Source organism: Tauraco erythrolophus, chromosome 10 (genome assembly GCF_009769465.1).
Source record: "Tauraco erythrolophus isolate bTauEry1 chromosome 10, bTauEry1.pri, whole genome shotgun sequence".
NCBI classification, from domain to species: domain Eukaryota; kingdom Metazoa; phylum Chordata; class Aves; order Musophagiformes; family Musophagidae; genus Tauraco; species Tauraco erythrolophus.
In genome coordinates this window covers 28,265,177-28,277,779 of record NC_141474.1, presented here as the reverse complement: position 1 = coordinate 28,277,779, position 12,603 = coordinate 28,265,177, and the positions used below count along the sequence as shown (strand labels likewise).

General features: G+C 35.6%; 1 protein-coding gene across 1 annotated transcript in view; it reads left to right on the top strand.

Moving 5' to 3' along the window:
* The window catches only part of FAF1 (Fas associated factor 1), a 169,608-nt gene extending 158,286 nt beyond the window's left edge, over positions 1–11,322 (top strand). The window contains exon 19 of the mRNA XM_009990349.2: positions 9,435–11,322. Within this exon, the coding sequence (XP_009988651.2) occupies positions 9,435–9,518 (84 nt within the window). The 3' untranslated portion in view covers positions 9,519–11,322. The remainder of the gene's footprint in view (positions 1–9,434) is intronic.
* Positions 11,323–12,603: the final 1,281 nt, after the last annotated feature.

The following is a 12,603-nucleotide window of genomic DNA, read 5'->3' as shown; positions in this document are numbered from 1 at the left end:
ATAAATTTAACTCAAATTGCATGTCAATTTAAATTAGGTGTGATCAGGATTTCAGTAAATTTAGGACCAGACAATTCTTAATAGTAGATGGGAGTGTAGAGTAAGATATTCCTCCAAACCCAAATGTGATCATTCATTCCTGTGCTCTGGCGAGAGTAATCCTTTTTGACACCCACAGTGGTGAAAATAATGCCACAGGATAGTGAGTTTAGCTGCAGCACTCAGCACACAGTCATCTGAGCAGCTAACTATCCTCTGCTCTTCTCGGAAAGGTAACGTTAGAGCATGATCCCTGTCTTGCTACTCCAGGTAATTTGGCAATTTTGCGTATCAGTTCTAGAAGCCATTCTTTGTAAAGATTGTGCAAACTACTTCCTTCAAATAACCTACTTTTAAACTCATTAGGTGGTGTTTAAACTCTGTAAATAGTTCATGAAAGAGTTCTACATCCAGGACCATCTCTGGCTTTTAACATTCTTTCCCCTAATCATCATCTTCATAGAAAGAATGGAAGAAAGATGTTACCGTGAGAAAGGATTCATGCAGTGTCATGGTTACACCAAATCGCACTTTTAGTAACTTCACGTTAATCAGGAAAGTAGTTTGAATATCTGTCTTATGACAAAGGAGGATTTCAGATGAATGAAATATTTTTCTGGTATGTTCAGAAAATTTGAGAATGTTTTGGTAAGTTCAGGGAAAGTTTGACATGAGATCCATGTAATTTTTTCGGTTAGTACGGTTATCAATACTGATATTTCTTACTACATAAAATAGTACTCATCTGTTTTAATTCACATAATTTAAATTTTTTCAGGTCAATATAGATCTGATGGTGGCATGTGTTTATCAGCTCTGATCTAGTTTACACAAGGCCACAGCCACCTACAAAGATAGACGTCTCCCTCTTGTAATTTACATCCGTCCTTAAGTCAATACTACCTGCCCTTGTCTTTCCTCTCTTTTCAGGATATGTTGTTATTTTATTTATTCAAGCAGTTATGTTTAGTTTAGTTAAGACTCTGAGAAGTTGCCTAAACAAATGGGCCATACCAGTCTAGCATATTCCCATGCCTCTTTTAGAAGCACAATTTCTGATCGTTCTTCCTGATGACTTGTAACATTAGAACAATTGGACTGATAAACCTTGAGTGCAAGAGGAATGGACCACATATCACTACAGCCAGAACACTGAAGCATTTGCAACCCCTAGGTTTTATTGCTTTTAACAAGTTTGCTCACAAAGAATAGTATCACGGTCTTTAGGCCAGCACCTACAAAGAGAGCAAGTGATATTCTTGCCCTACTGAAGTCAGTGGCAGTGCTTTAGATAAGCGTTACAGAAAGATTTCTCATGTTTTCTTCCAAGAACATGTTTTCTTCCATGTTTTCTTCTTCTTTCTTTCTTGCTTTCAGACAGACTGTCTTTTCAGACCTGATGTCTTTGCATAAGTAACTATGATATGCAAAGAGAAAGATTAAAGCCTGTCCTGTATCAAGTCACTGACTGAAAGGAGATGGAAGGAATATCTTGTCTGGCAGATGTAAGCTTATTCTGAAAAGAAATAGAATTGCATTCTGTAGGTCAATATAGTTTCTGATCTCTTACAGCAGCTCTATTTGAATATGGGGAATATTTAACCAATTTCAGGAAACAGGTGTGCATTTCAGATGAGCTGTTTTACTTAGGACTCACTAAAGTAAGCAAGTATTCACCACAACACTGAATACTCAATGCGGTGTGTGAACTCTCAGTTGAGTCATCCTCATTAGTTAACCCAATGACTAATGCCAACCATGTGATTAATATATTCCACCCAAGCACATCCCTCGGACCAAAAGTGTTCTTTTATTCAGCACTGCCCCATTTTACAAAACATTTATTTCAGGGAGGCGCGTCATTGTTCACAGGAAGATGCCTTAGTTAAGCTGCAGAGCTTTGCTCTTGCACATGGCATTATCCAGCGTAAACTGGGCCTAAGATATTTTGTACTTTTTCCTCAGAATTCATGCTTAATGTCAATTTTGTGGGCTTTTTTCCCCTCGTAGAAAGAAAATGTAATGATAAAATACCAATCAAGAGCCTTTGTAATAGTATGATACCAAGAACACTGCATCTGGTTACCAGAAAATTTAATGATCTCCTGCTGGTTTGGTAATTGCATAAGTAATACATCAGACTAAATCACCAAAGCAGTCTTAGGCGCGCTTTTTATTCTATTTACCTATCTACCAATCACAATGTTATACTGTAGATATCATTGTGGTATCTGAACATCGTAATCCTTTGAACTTGTGATAAAAACCCTTTTGGATTGTTTTTCCATGCAGTTATAATTAAGTGCACATGAATCCAATCCTGGGTCATTCTCCTGTGAGTGACTGTGTTCACATCCATTCCCCTTTGGGATGTATGCAAAGCAAAGTTCTTGCAGTTCATTTGGAGCACAAAATGCATTTATTATGTTTTCAAACTTCCAGAAGATGTGGCTGTTTGCTTCCTTTCAGCTCTTCATCAATATCCACAGTGAAAGCTATAGTATTTCTGGGGACATGATCTTTCTTCTCTTTAGCTGGCACATTTAAAAACAATTAAATACATGAATAATTGTTAGTTCAGTATAAGCACACTGGCAGCAGTGCCCACAAGTAACGGACTGTTTTGCTGCTTGGCACAGCAGAAGGATGCTTAACATACAAATGCTCTCATCTGTAAACGCCAGTACTTAAAGCTTTTCTCCACTCAGCAAGAAAACCGAAAGTAAATAGTATGAAGGAGCGAGTGATGGAGCTCTTCTGCCCGCAGGTCCTTTGTCAGGAAAAGACACGTTCCAGAATATTCTAATTGCTTCTCTTTTTCTGAGAAACCACACAAAGAATTCCTAAATAGATCAACTATTTCAAACCAGTAAGAAGGAAGGGAGGAAAGCAGAAAATCCAAGGAGAGCTTTACAGCACCTTCCTCTTTCCTCAAAATCTGAAGTCCCCCAGTCTCAGAGCTGTTGGCACTGTGGAGACGAGCATGGTCTCCTTCAGTACCTGCAGATAGCTCCTCTGACTGACACAAACTTCAGCTTCTTACTGTCAGTGTATAAGGCAACTGGTGTAATACACCATCAATACTACATCAACAAAAGTCATATTATTGAAAGAGACTCTAATTAATTGAAATACTTTTGTGCTTTCACTCCTCCTGCCAAAATAAAATGTGTTATTTGTTATTTTGTCGTTGAAAATGAGCTGTTTGAAAGGCTAGAGGAAGGTGCAGCCTTTTTGTAGTGATTTTTCAGTGAGATTAATTCTTAGAAATAAACACTAAACAGATAACTCAGTCCTGTTAGTAACTGGATGTATTTTGGCCATGTTTTGAGAGAGTACTGATCACTGAACAAAATTTCTGATCTTGAGCTAGAAAGAAGCACAGAACTACCTCAGAGCTACCCAAACAGGATTGCTATGCGCAGCGTTTCCTAACATCTTTTATTGGAAGGTAGATAAACGCTCTTTATATATTTCTTCTACAACCCACTGTTAAAAAGTCATAGGATTTGGGAAAAAATCTGATTTTTTTTTTAAGCATAATTAATACCTGGGATTGTATTTAGTTTTGGTGCAAGAATTATTAGTGTTTGTGGGTTTTTTAAGCTTTGTTCCACAAATGTGAGGTAATTTTCCCAGTTTAGAAAAATCAAATTTTCATGTAGAATCATGAATTCATAATACTGGACTTTTAAAAAGCGAAAGATAGCCCAGGTGTCCCTATACAAATATAGCAACACTGGATTTGGGCTTATCCTTATCACTTACACTGTCCTGTCATTGTGCTTAGTATTTTATAAAACAGAGGAGAACACAGTTGCTATCTTTAATTTACAGTCTGAAAAGACAAGTAACGCAAGTCAGGTTTATAAGCCTTCACTGATTGAAATCTATGCAGCAGATTCTTTTCTGATATAAATTATGTTAAGTCAACGAAAATTTACACCATGTAAATATTGGTGGCATCTCGGGTATCTTAGAGAGCTGCACCGCTTTTCTAAGAAAGTGGAAAGCATGCTCAAAGTAGAGGATAAAACATTTTCTGTTTTATCAATATCTGTTACTTTGTTTAGTAAATGTATTTTTTAAATATGCATAATCTAAAATACTGTTTTGAGAAAATCTTTTCAGAGAAATAAGATAATGAGAGCGTGACATATCTGGATTAAAGCTTTGTACTTAGAACAAGACAAAAGTCTTTTACTATGATATATTTTTCCTTATTTGTGATGGCTTTCTCCAATTCAGATGTAAATTATCTCCAAGTTTATTCAATGAAACCAGATCTAATTGCATTTATTTCTATAAAGTAACCTTACTTTTGTTTGTTGCTCAAGTTGAGCATATTATCTGCATAACCCATAGATATTTTAATAGGTAGAAAGGATTCGCTGTGTTTGTTTGTGTGTCATTGTGAAAATATAGTTTTTTAAACAGATCTAGTACTTTACCAGGTGTGCCTTTAAGTAATTTCTATTGCATTTATACTTTAGGAGGATTAGGAAAAAGAGTAAAAGAACTCTTTGTCCGTTAGATTCATTAAATGTATTCATGCGTGTGTAAGTGGTATAGAGGCTGTGCTACTCGGGAATCAGATCCTTGTCCTAGGGTGTAAAGAAAGGTGAAGGGTGTGATATTTACTGCTTGTGTAAGTGTCATAATAATTGTGTATTTGATTCTTTACTTTTAAATTACGTTCCTGGGCATTAAGCCAATTTTTTGTATTTATCTTCTCCCTGCAGAGTTAGGGAGGGTAAGGAACCACACCTTTGAAATGGTGAAAGTACAGCTGTTCAGGATGTGAATGTGTAATAGAACAGATAGGTCAGCAAAGGTGAAGACAGAAATAATACAAAAATTGGTCTAGAAGGAAGAAGACTTGCTACAAAAAATGTATTAAAATGTTGTTTAAACTAGTATTAATTTTCATTATCAGGTCATTAAAAACCCCAATGAATTTATTCAGAATAAAGTGTCACATTCTTACAGGAGAGTTACAAGAGTTAACATTACTAGCATTTGGGTTTGCACTTCTTAAATCATTCAGACTTCAAAGTGCTGCAGAAGTACTTCAAATCAACTAGTTAGTGCTTAGTTGAAATAATTACCACAGAATTCATTTAAACAAATATCTGTTAAAATAATACATTTCCTGTGCACCAAACCAACATGGGTTATGTAACGAAGCTCTCGACGTTAAAAGATGAAGCCTTGGCTCCAGTGCACCAAAGCATAAAGTCCTGTAAAAGTGTATCCATAGCTGGAAGAAAAGCACTGTTTTACCAACTTAAACCTATTTCAGTGAAAGTGAAACATTTTGCAGCTCAATGGCAAGATCTCGCACTGATAGAAATAAGGTCCTGTTACTGCCCTCTGGTCAGGTTGCTAGAAAGAATCTTCCCTGAATAGAGGGGAGTGTTGAAGTTTGCATAGAAGGTCATTTGCCTGAAAATGAAAATTCCCAGGGCACTGTCTGCTTTGGCTTTGGGACAGGCCTGAATGCAGATCCATGTTATTCTACAGAATTCTGTGAGCTTGAATATTAGTAATTTTGCTGTCACTTGAGTTACGCTCTCTTAGCATCTGAACATTGTGTCCTTCCTCTGCCACCCTCCTCACTATGTAAATTAGGAACAGCTTAGAGCCTCCTTTTAAGGGAATTTAAGTTTACACTTCATTATAAAGTACTTACCTTAGCAAAATCACAAAATATATTTTAAAAATACATTCACCTCATCGGCTGGTGTCACCATGTGACGTGTGAGTGGACTCTTAGAATGCATGCCTGTGACTGGTAGAAAGTCAGATGTTGTAGGACTTGAAAATACAGAGAAACACTATGCTTTTAGCATTTGTTTAGGCCTTTAACAAACGCTGAATGTTTAATTTGGTGAATTTTGCAACCTTAATCAAGAAAGCATTGATTTCACCACATGGTTACCTATGTAATCTCATTGAGTTCAACAGCATCAAATCAGATTCGGTATACAAACGCATGCTTAAATTGTTTCCTATCTAATTGCCAACAATATACAAAAAATCTTTAAATAATAAAGGTGTAGGGGTTTTAGACAATGTAACTTACATAATGTGCAGGGCTGTTTTGCAAAGAGCACCATGCAATGACACCAGAGCAAAAGATTGTCAGCACTGAAGTGGACTCCAGACTTTATCCTAGTGGTAATGAAACAAGGTACAGATTTAAATATGAAGGTATTTTAATACTTTGCATTATGAAATAATCCACGCAAATTTATTTAAGTGAATAAAAATCATTAAAACATTACATTGGGACACACATTTGCAGGCTACAGCTCTTCCAGGGTCCTTTGATCTCTCTGACATATCGTTCTTTGGTTTCTAATTCTATTCTAAAATACTGTAAGTAACAAAGCATCTTAGATCTTATATTCCATATATTTACAAGAGAAACGATTTCTTTTGGTAGGAGATGTGTTCACTAATAATGCTTCTATTCTTTGTAGTAAAGAACATGTTTACAAACCACAAATAACAAAGTAGAAGCTGCAGAAGGGTTATGGTGTGATAATTAAGTACAATGGCGACCCATATGAACAGAAAATGCCAAGGAGCTAAAACAAAGCAACAACAGCTTTGTTTGTTGACAGATGTAGGAGCCATATTGTTAGTTAATTGGGTAATGGTGTAAACATTTGCAAACTCTGCTGTCCCTCAGTGAATTAAGCAGCACACTGAAATTATGGTGAAAAGCTGCACAGTCCTCTTTTGCTGCAGGTACTCCACAATACTTTTAGCTCACCTTCTAAGTGTGAAGACATTGAGGGAGGGACATCACACATTGTTATTATTTAAGGTACTTGAAGTTTGCACACCTTAGTATTTAGACTAGGATATGTATCTTGAATTACACTCAAGTGGATAATAGTTTTCCATATGTTTACAGTCTGGAAGATTGTGTTCATTGCCCAGGCTTGCTTTTCAGATTTTTTTTTTTCCCATAATGTAAGAGACTTCTGTCTTTCCTAGCTTTTCCGGGGGGGGGGGAAGGTCTAATTAGATACTGACTTGAACTGAAAAGAAGGAAAATTGCTTCTCTCAGGTGCACGATACTTCATATGCTGTGAATTGCAGAGACCCTATTTACCTCGCTTTCTGTGCAGTAATGGACTGTAGCAGAATACCAAAACATTTGAAAATGCAACAAGATACTTAATTAGCATACTTCTGTAATCACAAACTTAAATGCACTACTTTGGCTGCTTTTTACTAACAGGTTTGCTTTCTAAGATAATAACCTTTCAATAATTTAAGCAGCATCTGTGCAGGAATGCATAATTGGACTGTAGATAATGGGAATCTAAAATTGAGTCTGGTTTTTATAAATTATTTTCTCTTCAGACATTTAGCAATAGCTCACCATGGTACATGAAGTTTAAGAAAATATGTTCCTGCTTTGGGAATCACAATAATGCATCTGTTTGGGGTTTTTTAATTTTGGGGTTTTTTTTAGAAAAAAATCTGTTGCAGCCAGAGAGGTGAAATTACATTGATTGACTTAGGAAGTGATAAGCTTTTAATATTTGTTTAAATAATGAATTTTCTATAATTATCCAATAAAACAATAGAAATACAAATATATTTTAAGTTTGCCTGATTTAGTTTGAGGAGGAGGCTGTTTTTGTTAATTGATAACAGGATTAGTAAGTTATGCTTTTAAGAAAAAAATACATTAGCGTTTCTTATTAATTCATAGTATTTGGTGTACTTACCAACGTTTTAAAAAAATAATTTTAGAAAGCAGTGGCATGATATGATCATAGGTAAAACAAATTTAACTTTAGAAAAAATGTTTATTGGTATGCATTTGCATTTATACCTATAGCATAAGACTAATAATCTATTATTCACAAGCAAACTTCTGATAACTAGTGTGCTCACACAGCAAAATAAACTCAAACAGAATTACTAGGGAAAATAAGTTTAAAAATGGAAGTGAAATATTTCAGAAAATTGTAAGATTAAAAGAAGTATGTTCATCATTCTATGTGAAGCTTTGCAGTGGTCTTCTGAAGGATGTCACAGCGTTGTCATGTAAACCTGAATGTCTGAAGGACACTAGGACCCTTGTCATCATTATTTGTCTATATACATAATTATATTCTGTAATATTTACAATTAAATTATATTTTCATAGAAGAGGTTTATCCTATAGGCAGCAGTCTAGCTTCTAAATAGAATCCTCAACACAAAAGTTTCTTGCTGACTATAAACTGAAAATTCCTTATGTGCCTTAAGTGAAAGTCAGTAATGGGATAGTCAGGATGTTGAGCAGCTTGCAGGGTTTGGTGCTAAGATCCAAATGCTGAACAATTTTGGCAATAATGGTGCAGACAGTGCGTGTATCGTTATTTTCCAAATGCATGGCATTTAACTCTCACTGGAATTCTCCTGTATGCCCACCTGCACAAGTGATTGCCGAAACACCTTTACAAATCGAACGAGGAGTCAGGATTCCAGGGAACAATCCTATAATACAAATGTACACACGTTAAGTGTCTACATAAATAATATACAGACACTTAGTCCTTGAAATGCATATATATATATATATATACACACATATAATAAGTATACGCTTCAATTGTTGGGTTGAGATGCAGTTTCACCACATGGTGAGCTGATTTAGCATCTCACTCCAAATGAAAGGAGGGTGGCTCTGCTTCCTCCCTTCCACTTACTGCTTAGCGCTTTTGCTGCTCACCTTGCACTGGATTTGGTGTTGACCAGACCTGTGTGTTCGCTGGTTAAGCTCACTAGCATGACAGAAAAATAATCAAACAAATAAAAGCGGACAGTTTTCTCACAGCCTAGGTTTCGTTGAGGTGGTTGATAAGCATCAAAGTGAGTGACAGTTAGGTGCTTCACCACGTGACTTGGAGCAAGAAAGAGATAGGAAAATAGAGGCAGAATAAGTTTCCCCTTTCAATGGAGAGATCACGTTGGATTGGCTATGCTGCTTGCAGCAGCAGTTTGATTGAAACTTTAAGATACTTATCTGGGACTACGGTTTTATTTTTCATCTTAACTTATGTGTTCTAGTAATCCTTCCAAAAGACCTTAACTTTGACAAAAACAGATATATTCATACATTGGTTTGTGGTAGAAAACCAGACCTTCTTGGAATTAACATTGTGGATTCTGTTTATTATTATTTTGTTTATTGTTATTACAAAATAATAACAGCACACAAAATGCAATATATATTTATTAATCTGCATCCTGGGAATTCATACTCACAACTTCAGTTATCACTGCCAGTGGCACTCAAAAATCTCCCCAGTGAAAATCTGCCCTGTGAGGATAAACAGTTCAAAAAAGTCAACTTACACGTCTTCTTGTTCTTATCTTCACAGGTGACCCAGCTGGATCCAAATAAATCATTACTGGAGGTAAAACTGTATCCTCAAGAAACCCTTTTCCTAGAGGCAAAAGAATAGATCAAACAAGATTGTAGGACTAATCATCCTTTGACAAGACGGAGGCACAGCATCGAAAGGAAGACTTCTATCAACGCCACCTAGTACTATCATCCAACTCAATTCTATGTCACAACTTTGCCTCTTGCAAGAATCCTGAAAAATTGAAAAAACATAGCTACTTAAAGTTTCACATATATATGTTTCCAACCTCATTTAAATGAGCAGAGGATAAAATTCTGCTATGAACACTGAACGTTATGACTCTGTTGCTCACTTATCATCCAGCTTTTGTTATAATTAATGCACTGTTAAAATGTGAGTGATTGTTAAGTAGAATTTTTACTCCTCAGATGCCCCCTTTTCACCAAGAAATCTTGGACATTTCTGCCTGTACTTTTGACACTAGAATGCTGTATATTTGATATCTCGCTGAGCCAGTGCTCTCATATATATGCATTTTATTTCTGTGTTTGAATTTCTTACTTTGTCAACTAATTTAAAAGGCAGAAAAAATTAACAGGACATTCTCAGCCATGGAAATTTAACAGTATTATAGTAGAAAGCATATAATTTTTGTTAGTACTTTCTGACTTCTTTGATAAGATGTAAGGTTTTGTTTGAAGAATATAGTTTGACATATATGCGAGATATTTATTTACTGGTTCTGCTTTGGGTCTCAGTTCTGATTCAGTTTAGGAAGTATTTTCCATTACATTGCAGTGTGTGAAACTGCTTATTGCATGATGTGAATATTTAAATAACATTAGAACTGGCCAGTACCAGAAATGTGGTATCTTGCCAACACTTCAGGAATCAGCTGATATTGAATATCAGCTGTTAAAAACCTTTTCAAATACCAGATACAAAAGTTCTTTATTTCTCATTGTGAAAGAAAGGGCAGTTCCCGTTTTAGCAGTTTTCCTTCATTCTGGCACTTGTTTGTATCCTATTACTCTGCTGTTTTAAAGCACCTTGTTTGTTTCATCAAACAATGAGTATCTTAAAAGGTGGTGTAATAAGAAATCTGCCTTATTATTGCACACTTTGGACATTTTAACAATAGATTACTGATCCCGTCTCAAATTAAAGAAATCCTACTTCTCTTGTCTGAAATGTATGCACTAGCTACCTGCTATCTGATGTGGAAAAACCTGGTACTTTAAATTTCCCAACCATACAATGAGCATATTGAGTCTAAGACCGTAACATTCACTTGATGCCAAACCTGCATCAAAACTGGTTTGGTTCATTTTTGTTTTCTTTTCTTTTTTTTTTTTTTTAAATCTCTGGGCTTACAGGATAGTGCACGATAGCACTACAGAATCATCATCTGTTACTCAAACTTTTGATTTTTAAAGCCTGGCACATTGTTTTCCACATATGTATGTGTAATTCATAGTGTTTACCATAGCAAAATAAGTTCCGATTTGAAAAATTTATACTAAGCAAAAAACTATTGCACACATCTTTTAGTCTTTCTTTTTCCTTTGGAAAGATGGTGATATAAAATTAAATGTATGTCTATTATTAGGGTGTTAGTGAAGCTGATATATTGTTACCTTTACCAAAAATGCAAATTTCTGAGCAGGGAAAGCCTTATTCTACCTTTTGTAATTCTGTAATTAATGAGTGCTACATCAGACACTTTTAGAAGTGAAGTATCTATGACAAACAAAAGGTTTGGAAGTGTAAGCAAATTCTAATGATTTGCCGTTCACAAATAAAAGAATTCCTAGCCAACAGAAAGATAAATGTATGTGTAATGGAAAGCTGAATGCAGACACTTCATTCTGAACTTTTGTTTTCTTACAAAAAAAAATAATCACCATGTTTATTAAATAAGAAATTAAGTAGGTTGCAAATTGGGGTGATGCTGTTTCTACAAACAATCACAGTAACAGGTACAGCAGGATTTTAAAGTGATGCATATCTTTTTTTTTCAGATTAGCTCTTCCTTCTAAGCTGGCTATTAAGGAAACAATTGCTGAAATACTGCTACACAAAGCAAAGCGATCTTTCAGCTAACTTGTTTATATAAACCTGTTCTGTTTAACTTTTGTTTGATCTCATCAGGCTGTTACTTCTCACTCGACTTTATTTCTGTATTTTGACTATATATTCTTTACTTTGATACTAGTTTCATAAAGTTATTAAATGTGGCTTGAATATTTGTTGAACTTGTTGAAGTCAGTGCTCCCAGGGTTTGTTTGGCCTTTTTTTTCTAAACTCTTTTATTATTTTTTCCCCCTCATTTTGTTCATACTACAAAATACACTGTCATTGTCAAAATGTTCTAGTGATAATTAACTGGAAGTGTTCAAAGTGGTGGTATTACTGCCCTCTGATATAAAGATATCGAGATCAGTATACAGGGATCACTCTGCCACAACGTAAACAAGTGTATCGCTCTCTAAATAAAACATTTATCGTTTTGGTCCTTAAATACTTGGGGCCTGATTTCAAGAAGCAACCATCTAGAGTCATCTTTCCAAATTACACTCTCGGTGCAAACCAATCCCTGTGTAGAAGCATTAATATTCTATGCCATCATTTTCTGCTCTCCTAAACCCTGGTATTCACTTCATACACTCTGCTGACATGGTTAATCTTCTAGTCAGTCTACAGACTAATTTTGTAATTCAGTATTACCCTGAAACCGTAACACTTGCTACAGAGCGTATCCCTGGTTCTACCTTTTTATCTTCAGGTTCTTCACATTAATGGATTATCATTAACGTGATTAATGCATTAGATTTAAGTCTTAAGGAATTACTGTTAATGAATGGAATCCTGTACGACGTGTCGGCTTTCATTGTTGGCCTTCAGAGCACTGCGGTGAAGGTGGGGTGCGCTCTGGCTTTTGAAGAAACTTCCTGCCTGTTGACGTTGGTGTTTGAAATCGTTATTAGAGAATATGCAGAACACAAGTGTTTGCTCTGTATTCTCTGCATAGGCACTCTCAGATTTAGTGAGAGTGCTGAGGGTGTTTCTAATGGAGCTATGTTGGGGGTTTTGTTTATTCTTTTTAATGTAGCAGAAAAGGACTTTGGCTTTCGTAAACTGTACCTACTCAGTGACATTAGAAACTTAAAATAAATTTTCA